The 12,961-nt window shown below is 37.1% G+C and overlaps 5 protein-coding genes across 5 annotated transcripts; 2 read left to right on the top strand and 3 right to left on the bottom strand.

Moving 5' to 3' along the window:
* Positions 1 to 70: 70 nt before the first annotated feature.
* FDP41_007202 (uncharacterized protein) lies at positions 71 to 895 on the top strand (the record flags this gene model as incomplete). Its single annotated transcript, XM_044710922.1, has 1 exon — positions 71 to 895. One exon carries the CDS (start codon positions 71 to 73, stop codon positions 893 to 895), a length of 825 nt encoding a protein of 274 aa, XP_044558528.1.
* Positions 896 to 1,056: 161 nt separating this feature from the next.
* FDP41_007201 (uncharacterized protein) lies at positions 1,057 to 2,748 on the top strand (the record flags this gene model as incomplete). The annotated part of the gene is made up of 1 exon (XM_044710921.1): positions 1,057 to 2,748. One exon carries the CDS (start codon positions 1,057 to 1,059, stop codon positions 2,746 to 2,748), a length of 1,692 nt encoding a protein of 563 aa, XP_044558527.1.
* Positions 2,749 to 2,899: 151 nt separating this feature from the next.
* Positions 2,900 to 4,414, bottom strand: FDP41_007200 (uncharacterized protein; the record flags this gene model as incomplete). The annotated part of the gene is made up of 1 exon (XM_044710920.1): positions 2,900 to 4,414. The coding sequence occupies one exon, from the start codon at positions 4,412 to 4,414 to the stop codon at positions 2,900 to 2,902; it is 1,515 nt and encodes a 504-aa protein (XP_044558526.1).
* Positions 4,415 to 5,071: 657 nt separating this feature from the next.
* FDP41_007199 (uncharacterized protein) lies at positions 5,072 to 6,103 on the bottom strand (the record flags this gene model as incomplete). Its single annotated transcript, XM_044710917.1, has 1 exon — positions 5,072 to 6,103. One exon carries the CDS (start codon positions 6,101 to 6,103, stop codon positions 5,072 to 5,074), a length of 1,032 nt encoding a protein of 343 aa, XP_044558525.1.
* A 2,277-nt stretch (positions 6,104 to 8,380) lies between these two features.
* FDP41_007198 (uncharacterized protein) lies at positions 8,381 to 12,894 on the bottom strand (the record flags this gene model as incomplete). The annotated part of the gene is made up of 7 exons (XM_044710916.1): positions 8,381 to 10,212; positions 10,289 to 10,441; positions 10,496 to 10,684; positions 10,746 to 11,189; positions 11,253 to 11,378; positions 11,426 to 11,608; positions 11,676 to 12,894. 7 exons carry the CDS (start codon positions 12,892 to 12,894, stop codon positions 8,381 to 8,383), a joined length of 4,146 nt encoding a protein of 1,381 aa, XP_044558524.1.
* Positions 12,895 to 12,961: the final 67 nt, after the last annotated feature.

The following is a 12,961-nucleotide window of genomic DNA, read 5'->3' as shown; positions in this document are numbered from 1 at the left end:
AGAGTATCAGTACTTTTACGATTCTTAGAGTTGATGATTGTTTTCCAATTTCCACAACTTCAAATAAAATATGAAGAGAATCAACCACAATAAACCTTCTTCAAACACAGAGCAGAAACCATCACCGAACACAAACGGCCAAGAGGATAAACCTCGAAAGCAGCTCTCTTCTTCTATTGCTTCCCTTCGGTTTATGAACAGAAACAAACCACAAACACCGGCAGCAAGTTTGCAAGCAACATCTCGGAAAAGTAGTTTTGCTTCATCATCAGCCCCCACGACAAATCCTCAATCTCTCACATTTAAATCAACAACATCTAGACTTGTTGTTCCCTCCTCTCACAAAACCGACTCTTCATCGAATCAAACGGACAATGTTGCTGTTCATCACGTGGAAAGTTCAAATCAAACAAGAGACCACCTGAGTGAGCAATGGAGTTACATCAAAGAGGGAAAATTAGATCAAGTTATTCAACAATCCTTGTCTTTTTCAGGGAATAACCAAGAACAAATTATTGAAAGCCTAGGGTCTTGCGGCATTGAACAAGATTGTGATTCAATTTATTCGATGGGTTTTTATGGAATGATGGATTCCTCGTCGTCATCATTTCCAACAGCAACTACATCAATGAATACTGAAAATGATGATACTCAAAATTCGGAATTACAATCATCGTCGGGACGACTTCGCTTTGGTACATTCAAGCAGCAGCAACAGAAACAAGAAGAGAACGATGAAAAAAACAATCCACTCAAGCGGAAAAAAGACAACATTACTTTACCCATTGGATGGCAACAACAACCTCCATCATTCACTAAATCTTCTTCCAACTCTAGATCCTCCAAGAAAACAAAACTTTCCCATCACAAATCTCAAACCCAGCGAAAGCCTTGAAATAAAAAAAATTCAGCAACAGTATTCTTCCATAGCGCTCTGGTGGAGGTGTAAAATAAGGATATCATCATACGATAAATTACTGTTGCTTGCTATCAACAATCGTTGTATCAGGTCCGACATTTCATCATTCAGCATCGAAGACTCTTTAAAAATACAATATGAAGAGGAAAGTAGTGCATGCCACCTCTGTAGACGAAACATCTTCCGATGAGGATGAAACAAGAACAACACCTTCATCACAAAAAAAGAAAAAGATTGAAGATGATGAACTCTCTTCCTCTGATGAGAAGGAATCAACACCAAGTAAAAAACGTCATAGTACAGCTCCTGCTTTTGGCAATGCTCTTAACGCTATATTGGACGACCATCTCATTCTAGACAAATATCGCTCTTCCAACAAGTCTGTTGGTATTAAGTTTAAAGCATTGTTGAGGAGTTTGGCTCATATGGAAATTGTTGAAAAATATTTTATTTTCAACAATTTACATGATATTACATACCAAAACCTTAGAGAGGAAGATTGCATCGCTTTATTAAGCCTGGGATTTACAGAAATTAATAATAATGAGATTCAAGAACTAATGAAGTACCTTAAATCTAATCCAAAGCCCCCAAATTTGACATCCAAGTACAAACATTTCGAATTTGAAAATGAAACGACACGATATCATTGGCAACTAAGTTTTCAAACTTGGGTTACATTTTGGCATGATATGATCGAATGCTTTTCAACTGAAAACACTGCTAATATCGTTCCCTCTAATGTCAATGACACAGCTGATGAAATAGACAGCCAATCAAACATGTATGTCAAAGTTATTAATGTTGTAAGGAAAAAAATTAGACATTTACCTGGAAAGAATATTGGAAGAACAGAAATATCCAGCATTTATTCTCACCTCTGTAACACCATAGGCCATTTGGATGAGGCTAACATTCAAAAACTTGAAGGCATACATCTCATTAACGAAAAATCACTCTATGCTAATTTCTTTTTCCACTTTATGCAAAACGAATCAGAGAAAAGAGCGGCATTTAGCGAAATTTTGAAAAATGTACCAAAAAGAAAGCTAGCAAAGAAAGACAAGGCCATGTCTTTTACTATACCAATCACTACAAAGACAACATTTGGTGAGATACCTTTTCACATACTTGAAATTAATGCTGCAATCGTATTTTTCAACAAATATGTTAAACCCTATGGTAATTCTCTTACAAAGACCTTGAGAGGTCCCTCCATCCATTCTATTCAACCTGTAACATATGAGATAGCTACTGAACAACCAACCACTACAACGACAACTACAGTCAGTAATGTTTCAACATCAAACGAAAGTCTAAACAGTACAATCGTCGATCAGAAAAGTGCAACAACAACCTCCACTGAGCAGAAACCAACAGTACCAACAACTACAGAGACCAAAATGGATGCACTCATGATTGGAAAGACATCAAGCTCACAAACTTCTTCGATCCAGTCTGAATCTTCACAAAGTACAAACCAGGCAGCAGTCTCATCACCTCCCCAAATATCTGCGTCCGTGGCCTCAACAACGACCTCAAACGTCTCAGATGTTGACACCACGAATTGTGTGTCGATTTTTTATCGATGGTGGTCGGCAGAAGTGAAACTATTTAAACCTGGCTCACATCAATCCACACTCCAGCTCCCAAGAATGCTGCAATATTTCAATCAGCATCTACAAAAAGCAATGGGTTTAACATCACCACTAACAGAATCAGAAGAACGTTGGCAACTCATTCTCAAAGCTATTGAAAAAGGAAATATTCCAAGATTAAGAATGTTCGACGAGCAAAAGAAGATGGTCAAGATTCTGGATCAAGAGTAAATAGGAGGCGAAAATGATAGTCAGCAAGCACATTACGAAGATGGATAACAAATCGCATTAGTTTTAATGACAAAAATTTAATTGATTATTACGTAAAATCATCAGAGAAATCGTTGATTCACAATCTTCAACTCACCAACTCTAAGCCACATTACAATTTGGACAATAAATTCTCATCCCTCTTGTAGTTTTCAAGCCTTGTTCTTCTCTTCCACTTTTCTAGGTCAGTAAATATTGGTATTCTTGGGCCTCTAGCATCTAGATCTTGCCATTGATATTGGAAATAATCAGCAAATATATGTGGGTAAATCTCTCTGAACACAGTGTACAGCAATTCTAATGTCCAACATTTCAGTTTAAATCTTGGAACATGTCTAATTGGTTCCGTCGATTTTATCCTGCATCTATCATTCTCCACTTCCAAAGAAAGAAGAAGTAAATCATCACAATACATGGCGTCCTCATCCGTACAAACTGGAGGTTGGATGTATTCAAAATCTACAACACAAAATCCAATATTTCTCATAATCTTGTGTCTTTGCTCAGATGCCATCACTCCATCGTGCACGCCGATGGCATTTGTCTCTGCGAAGAAATAAAACTCATCTTCTTCAGCATCGAGAATATGTTTGATGTCTGCATTTTGTGTCTTAAGTTGAGCATTGTGAAGACATAATTGAATATACTGTTGAGCGAATTGTAATTGTCCTTTTTGAGTTTTTGTTAGCTGTACAATGGTCGCACCATCATCATCTCCGACATGCCAGTTTCTTACATGCATGAGTGCATTGTTTAACGCCTCCCATCTATTTGCTTTTCTCTTTGCATATAACTCATTCTTGCAATATTCGTAAGCTTGATAAACTAATGTCTTTCCCAAACCATAATTTCTGTACTTTTCGCACACGACAAAGTATGACAGCAACGCACATTGAGACATTTCATAATATTCAAATACAGAAATACCTGCAATATTTTCATCTTTCAATGCATTGTTGTCGTTGCTATCAATTTCAAAAGCAACCATAATATGCATGAGTGGAACAAATATACGACCTCCCTTATGAGTTAAATTGTTAATCCAAACTTCGAGCGGATCCAATTCGGATTCAATTGGAAAGTTCGGAATCATAATTTCATTATATATTTTTGTCAGCAATGGAAGTGAAAAGTTATCTCTCAATGAAAGGAATCTAAATGTTTTGTCCTTCACAGTATAGTAAAGATCTTTGGAGAGAGGGGAAGACTCCAAAGATGATGCAGAAGAAGCCATAGATGCAGAAGCCAATGCAGAAGTGCTTAACAAAGAGGAAGCACCATTAGAATGGGAAGAGGCCACATTGCTGTTGGATGGAATTGCTGAAGATGGAACTCCAAAGGTTGCTGCTGTTTGAGAACTAGTACTTGTACTGCTCACTACTGCTTCGAGTTCCGACATGCCATTCTTAACACCTGTTATCATTTGTTCTTGGAATCCATGATTCATACTCATAGAAACAGATCCTTCCTGATGGAGAGAAGATGTATTGATTGGTGTACCCGATGAGAGAGAATGAGTCTTTGTTCCAGCAGGATGTGGTTGTTGGAATTTCGAGGTTGTTTGGTTTGCTTCAATAAAGCCTTGATTGGAGATGGTTTTTGAGAGGATTTGTTTCTTTAAATTCATCATGATGGATAGAGTGTTGTTTAAGTTCTGATTCAGATTGTTCAAGTGTAGATGAGTTATCTTCTATAGAATTAACCATCCGGGTGTATTGGAATTATTGTACTTATTGATGAGGTAACTGTGGATAAAGTAGTATGGAGTAAAAGGTTTATACCGCTAGTACTACTACTACTTGTATTTCCTTGAAAGAGAAATAAAGATGATGATGAAAAAAGGACGATAATTACTTCAAATAGAATTTGCACGAGCGTTGATGATACCACTTCTTCGTGATGACGATGATGAATTTTGGAAGGAAAGGGAAAACAAGTAGGTATCTTATTGAGGCGGTATTTCAAATTATTGTTGTTAAAAGAATGGTGGTGTAATTGTGCCAGTCTTTTAGAAGCAAGTACGTATGTAGAGTGAAATAAAAAGAGTGAAATATTGAGCGAGTATGACAGGAGCAAATTCAATAATTTTTTTTAATTTGTTTTTCTTCTTCATGAAACTTCGTTGAACGCTTTGACGGAAACTGGTGATGTCACCCAAAGAGTTCGTGAGGAAGCAAATGGAAGGAGCGAGGAGGAAGACACAGGCGACAGATCATTATTGGGTGATGAAACACCTGAAATCATGTGTATTTGCAAAGTAGTAGTGCAAAGAACAACTTGTTTATTAGTAGAGCACTTGTCTTCTCCGAGATCTCTCCAGGCATGATGAGGCTTCTTCTCGATAGGTTGGTTTAGTGAGGGAAGGGTTCAGCTCCATTTCAAATTGGCCTAATTGATTCGTAAATCCCTTGTTTGGCTTGATAAATTTACGTGCTTGTTTTGTATGATTGTAAGCTTGCTGCAGCGTAAGACCTTCAGCAGCGACAAGATATGCCAGAACAATAGAAGCCGATCGGGAAATACCCTTTTGACAGTGAATGAATACTCGTTCCCCGTTCTTTTTGCATTCCTTAATGAACTCAATTGCTTCCGAGAAGTGCTGCTTAATATCCATGGATTGGTGATCCACAATTTGAATTTGATAATTTCCAAACGTCTGCAGTATGTGGTCTTCATGTGGTTCGGGTGTAACGTTCACAATCTTGTTAATTTTGAGGGATTCTAAAAGTTTTGGAACATAGGCATGAATGTACGCTCCCAAGAAGAGGAAATCAGGAACAATTTCATTTGGTAGAAGAGTGGAATCTCTCTCGATGGTTTCTGGATACTCGAAATCAGAACAGATAACGTTTCCGTACTTGCGAACCATTTCATCGAAACCTCCTTCGAGAGATTTCAAACTCTTAATCATAATACTTCTGGGAAAGAGAGGAATGATCTTTCTAGCGAAAGCATCGATGGTTTCTTGTAGTGATGAGGTCTGATCATAGACAATAAACATTTGATTCGAGTAGTTGGCTTTCTTGAATAAGCTCTGCTGGAAAGCCTCGAGACCTGGATTCTTCTCTAATAATTCGTCCCATTCTGTAATGCCTTCATCTATTTGCTTCAGAATGGCTTGGATATCAACATTCGTGGCAGTAAGCAAATGGCTCTGTTCATAGGCTTCACTCGACCGAAGGTCTACCAAAGCAAAGGTGTGTTTTGGGTTTTGACAGGGACACAATGATGTCATATCCAGGATTTCATTGTATAGATAGGTGGGAGTGATTGTATCGTTGTGGAGAGGGGATTGTTGTGGAGATGGGGAGGACATGGTGTATTCTTGTGATGATAAGGGGTTGGCGTAGTACTAGATGCTATATACACATGTACAACGTAATGATATAAACGCGAGAAGAACAAAATTGGGTGATTGAATGGTTATGAATCTTAAAAACTCTCTCTCTACTCTTCTTTTTCGTTCCAAACAACAATCGAGCAACTAACGTCGGGTCGTTTCTACGAGAAGAATAACGGTAAGTAATAATCACAGAGAGAACAACACAATATTATCATACACAGTGTTAACACTTTTGATGATGATGAGGGTACAAATCAACAACAACCAACAAAGTACAAGAAGACAACAAACGCGCAGAAGCCGTTGGTGGAGGTTGGACGTCAGAAAGAGCGAGAAAATGAGATTTTTTTAAGAGATGAAAACTGCTGAGAAGAACGTTGTCTTGAGTTTTAAAAAGGAATTGAATCCTGAAAATTCATGGTTGAGGTTTAAAACAAGTGCACTAGTTTCCTTTACTCATGAAAAACAAGAAAGGACTACAAAACAAGAGTGGACATCAGGAATGATTGTGAAGGACGGAAGAGTAGAATCGAATGTACCGACTTTGCCCACCAACCAATTCAAATTGAAATCATGTTTACAATGAGAAACACGTTTATGGGCGATTCACAATTTTGGATTACAAACTGATTTTGGACAAAATAGGCCAAGCCTTCATGAAGGATCATTAAACGTTGAGTGTCTCTTGCAACGAATACAATTCATCTCGTCTTTACAATCAGTAACAGCCAATTTCATTCTCGTTTCAATTCCTCTCCATACAACTGTCATCATCTTTTAAGGATGAACTTGGTTGGAACTAAACGGCATCAACTCGGCTCTTTGAAGTTTCCGTTTGTTTCAAACTAATACTTTCAATGATTTTCGAAGAATATATCCCAGGATGACAGCATCTGTCATTAAACATGTTCTCCCTGTCATCCACTATATGCTTTTGCATAAAACATCCACAAAATTAGTAGTAGTAAAACCTCATCACAAAAATTATTGTCTGTGCGATATTCTCGATACAAATCTATATTGTTGAATGGAGAATTTCCAATATCCTTGTGACCGAGGGAAGACATCCAAAATCGATCTCGTCTTAAAAGAACAGAGCATGTGAATTGATCATATTCCTTTAACGCTTGGATGAGAATTCACCACCATGAGAAACTGTTGTAATGTTGCCATTACAGAAGTCTAGTCCTTAACAAAGAACATAGTCACTCACCCTCGGGCCAAACCATTCTTCTATTTATGGAAAATGAATAAATGAATTTACACACCCCAAGCTGCCTTGTGGTCAAATGCTCTCCCAAGTTGCGACTCAAACCCTCCAGAATGCTCTTGGGGTGGTTTGGAATGACAAGCCGGACCAATACATCTGAAGATTATAAAATTTAATTGTTTTTTTGGGAGAACCAACATTTTTCGTTTTGAAGTGCTTGTGTAAAGTTCCATGTAGAAGTGGAAGGCCGACTAAAGGTTCTTCATTCTTCTTGCAAAGTGCCTTGAACGCTCTTTTTAATATTTCTCAAATTGAGATGGCATCCAAGTGAACATGGAATTCCAACTTTCATCGCCTTTTGCATATGTGGTAGCAACAAGTACGAGTAATTGTGCATTTTCAATACCAATACCTCAGTCAACCAGGAACTTTAAAGTTTTCAGTTGACTTTTACATTATTTTCACAAGAAACTGATAAGGTTTTGAAATCAAACAACTCCCTTACTAAAGAAGCGATTCAAAACGTTGCTAAATATCTTCCCGGAGGAGATACTAAGAGAGAGGACCAAGAGATTGTCAAGGATCGAAAGTTTTGGAATCATCAACCTGTTCCCAAGATTTGTAAGTATTTGTTTGTTCTTCTTCTTCTAATATTGTGCAATATGAATGAATTGATTCACATCATGCGATGAACAATTGGTTGATTTCATCGATATCCTCCTCTCCATACATCATCATGGGTGGTGGTGGTTCGACATGATCTTTCTTCTTCTTCTTTTATTTGGATGATCTTGTATCACTTCTTTCCTTATCCATACACACCTAAATGTCACTGCTTTTCTTCCTCACCACAAACACACACTCTGTAAAGATGAAAAGACTGACCAACTCGGATAAATTGAAACCAAGATTGTGGATCAAGCCACTCCATACACTCTTCCAAAAGGCTATGAATGGTATGATTTAGATGTCAATTCAGAGTAACAAAAATCCAAGGTTGGATCACTCTAGAAATGAAGGCTTCCGAACATTTTCTCTGACTATTCTTTATGATTTGTTGCTGTCTTGGAGCACACATGAAACTTTCGAACATTTGCAATGGCATTCGCAGCACTTAATTGAAGTGCATCATTCTTGGCGCTCAACAAGCGAACCAGCAGTTGCACAGTATTGCAAATTCGAAGAGTTTTAGAAATAGTTTCATTTTCAGAAAGGACACTGAGTGCATAGGATGTATTTCTGAAAATATGATGATAATGACAATCAATGTCTGATGGAGCAACAGTTGCTGGAATTTCCTCATAGATTTCTTCAGTTTCTTCCTTCTCATCGGATGATACATTGTCACTTCTCGATAATTTTTCACTTTCAAGCATTCCGGCAATATTTGCGAGAGAGTTTTCCAATTTCATGTAAGGTGCACAGACAATGCTGTGACAAACGAAAGGTGAGAGTTTTTTGTGTTGTAATTTTCGAGTTTGTTCCATTTTGGAATCGTCACTCATCATGTGATGCGAGGAAGAGCTATTACTTCGATGACGTGAAAACTCTTTTGGAATGGGTGGTAGAGATGGGCTACCATTTTCTTGTGACATTGATTTTGTAGATGTGTTAGAAATAATATCAATCATTGCAGTATTCTCATAATGTTTTCTGTGGTTAGAATCATAATGTTTTTGCAACATTCTTTGCAGCTTAATATTTTCAATGAGTGGATCCACCACTCCATGCTCAAAAAATGTGATTGAATTATGTGGATGTTTCCCAAGCTCAGCAATAGCGAGAGCAGCTGTGGATCTTAGAAAGAGATTATCATTTAGGCGAGCATTGAGAACTGGATTATCATAAACGAGCTTCTTTTTTTCGCCCGTTTCAGTTTCATAGACCACCATGGAGAATTCATTTCCTTTTGGCTTGGTGGACAGGGCTGCCATGAGATCATCCACCCACTTTTGTGTCGTTCTTAACATGTTGGCGATATGTGTACATGCGCCTTCTTCGGTGAAAATAGCTCGGTTCATTGGATTTTGGCTCATTTTGGCAATAGCAAGACAAATATTCCCTAAAACAAAAAGGTCGGACGAAGATTCAAGTACTCGAACTAAAACTCCAATTCCACTGACGTAGGTCTCTCCAATCCGTGCAGCAATTTCAGCGTTGTGAATGCAGTTCGATATAGCTCGTGCTGCAGCTGCTTGAATTTCTGGCTTTTCATTTCTGACCATGGACCAAATGGCTTTCATTGCTCCTTGTTTTAACATGCTGTCCAATACAGAGCTACAATTACAAATTTGGCCCAAAATATCCAAGCAGTGAGCGATCAAGTCTGTTTTTGAGGAGGAAACTAGTAGAGGAGAAATGTGGTCCACAATTCCCGACTTGAAAATGAGAATTTTAGTCCAAGGTAATTTTGCACAATTTGCAATAATTCCAGCACACCTAAATTTGATGAGTTCATCTGATTTTTCAACTGATTTTGTTTTTAAAAGTCCACTCGTGTATGAGGCATCAATAAATACTTCCTCTTGGTCGGTGATATCCGTTCTTTTTCTTCTCTTACTTGGAGAGAGTACAGATGTGGGTGAGGCTGGTGATTTTGATGTAAGAGAAGTGTTGAGTGGTGGTGTAGTGACTTGTTTTGCTCTTTTTGGGACAAAGTTAATATCCAGAAAACTTGTTAGAGAGGGTATTAAACCAAGCTCAAATATTTTCTGAGCATTTTCCATCGAATATGAAGCATTGAACATGGCACCAGTGATATATTCTAAGAGGATCAGAGACCTCTCCGGATCTGATCTTGCTTGTTTCTCATATTTTTTGATCCAAAGAGCCATAATTTCCAAGATGGTGTTAATTTGTTCACGGACATGTTCTGAGAATAGTGGTGTATTTAAAATCATATTTTAGAACATTTGCAAAAATCAATTTTAACTTATAAAAATACTTACTCTCGATGGTTAAATTAAAAAGTAATCCTGACATGACAATTAATAGTTCAATGTGGAAAACATTGGTCTTGACCATAATATTGTTAATTGAGGTAAGAACCACTAGTAATTTTTTCACCAAATCATTGTTCCTCATTTGCACACGAATGGCATCTATTCCAAGAAATGGGACAATTACAATCAAGAATGACTCAGCAATTAACTTACCATTTTCAGCACAGTGCATGAAGGATCCAACGACAGGTACAAGAATTTTATGAGGGCCAATCAAGGTTTCATCTGATTCAGATCCAAAATCTTTCAGGTAAAGATACAACTGATCCAAATATTTATCCAAAATCGAAATTCCAGACAAACCAGAGAGCTTGGTGTTGCAAATATCCTCTTGGTTAGATTCTATGTCATAAGCAGGTGTCAACTATCATCAAAATCCATTGGTGTGTAAAGTTGTACTTACTACTCTTTGATGTGCTCCAAATTATACGTAGACAATTATGAATAATTGCTAAAGCTTCGGGTGTTTTGTTGTGTTGTAAACTCTGTGCTGCTAGAGAGAACGGCCTGTTTTGGGAAGAGTTCTTGGTTTTGAAATAATCAAAAATATTTACAGCTGTTTGACCGGATCCATCAAAAAATCCAATATTATTCAACAAAAATAGAAACACTTTTTTGATGCCTTTTGTCTTCTTGATAATTTTTCTTACTGCTATTCGCTCACAACAATTGGCGATAACCTCACTCAATAAACTCAAAAATGTAATTTGTGATGTCTTGTTAAATTTCAATTTATGGTGAGCCTTCTGCAAATGAGTCATCGTTGTCATTTCCTCGGATGGTTGACTGTTGTTAAGAGATCTCAGAAGAGCAGGCATGTTCTCAGCAATTGAAAGTTGAATTCTTGCTGCGGAGATGGTTCATGCATTGTGCAACAATATATAAAAATATTCACCAAAGTGGTACTTACAATTCCTTGATAAATGAGCCAAAATATTTGCTGATCCAATTCGAATTCTGTCATCGCCATGATAATCAAAAAGCTTAATTAGAGTTGGAATTCCTCCACATTCGACAATGGCGTATTGGTTGCTCACTTTACGTTATGTAAAAATAGTAATAAGTAAAAGGTGAGAAACCTACCATCATTCATATCTAGATCATCAAAAAACGAAATTGCTAAAATAATGTTTCTAAGAGAGTTTGGATCCTCTTTAACAAGAGGAATTGAATTTTTGTCATTTTCCTTGTATTCATATTCTGGAAGATTTTGTCTAATTACTTTGATCATTTTGTTGATTTTTGCTACCAGAGGAGAAACCTCATCTGTCAATTATGAAGTTAAAGACGATCGATTTTAAATAAATTATGGAATTAAAAGTTAAATACATACGATTTTTTGGAAGAGTGACAGCAATACGTTCTTCTTCATCGCTTGAATCATATGTTTTGGTAATTAAAATTTCTTTGTCTGATTCTTTGGAAATGGACCTCGGAGTGGCAACTTTTTTCTTAAATCTTGGGTCTGTAATATATCCTCTTTGTGTTAGCAAGAAAGAATAGGTAAAGGGTTCTACCTCCTTTTTCTTTTTCTTCTTCTTCACAACAGGAGGTTTTGAAGATACGAGAGGATTATTTTCGTTACTTAAGAGAGAATTTTTAGGGACTGGTGAGGTTGTTGCTGGAGCATTCACAGGCTGAAAGGGAGACACTTTTTCCGTTGGCTCAAAAATTTCGAATGGATATTTTTGACGTGATGAGAGCGCGAAGGATTTCCTTCTGCCTCTTTCCTGTCCATTTTCTGGAGTGAAAAAAGAAGGGCTAAAAGTTGACGATGAAGGACTGCTGTCAAAGAATATTTGGCTTGGACTTTCTGGGGATGATTCGTGTCTTTCCAACAAATACGGTGTAGGACCTTGTCTGTACATTGACATGGATCGCCCATTTTCAGGTGTTCTTAACCGTGACATGGTTGCATTTCTTAAGTATGTTTTTTCCGCTTTTCTTTTCAAAAACAAGCTGTACTTGGAGAAAAAATGAATTTCCAACTGAATTAAAAAGTTATTGAGCTGAAGTCGATTATACAAGTCAGAACTGCTATCTTTTGATTTTGAATTGTCGTCAATTAAATCTTTGATTGTATCCTCAAATGCATTTAAATTTCGAGTAATGTCATTATTGATCCCAACTAAACCAATGCTACTTTTTGAATGTGAAGTCGTTAAGAACCGTTTGTTGGATTGAAGAAAAGATCTCAGCTCAAGAATTGTTTTTGTATATTTTTCTGCATTTTCCAAATGGGTTAAAAAGGATAAAATGTTCTTAAACTCCAAAGAAGGGTTATATTTTTTTTCGGGATCAGTGTCAAGCTGATCTCTTGTTAGAGTTGTCTCAAACCGAATGATCATTTCGTTCGGAAGTGGTATCGAAAAAAGATCTACATATACTGGTTTATGAACAGAACTTTTTGAATACTGATGAAGTTGTGTTTGGTATTCGACATATAAATCGTGTAATGTTTTGGCCAAGAAATCAAGAACATTGAAATGATTTTCATTGTTCAAGTCAAGAGTATTGATGTTCGGAATGTGAGAAGCGAAAAAATTGCCCATGATGACTTGTACGCCACTTTTTTTGAATAATTTTTATAATAATTTTAATTGTTGTAGTGAGGGAGGA

The sequence above is a fragment of the Naegleria fowleri genome, assembly GCF_008403515.1.
Source record: "Naegleria fowleri strain ATCC 30894 chromosome Unknown tig58, whole genome shotgun sequence".
Taxonomy (NCBI): domain Eukaryota; phylum Heterolobosea; class Eutetramitea; order Acrasida; family Naegleriidae; genus Naegleria; species Naegleria fowleri.
The sequence above is the reverse complement of the archived record's forward strand: the minus strand, read 5'-3'. Positions and strand labels throughout refer to the sequence as shown.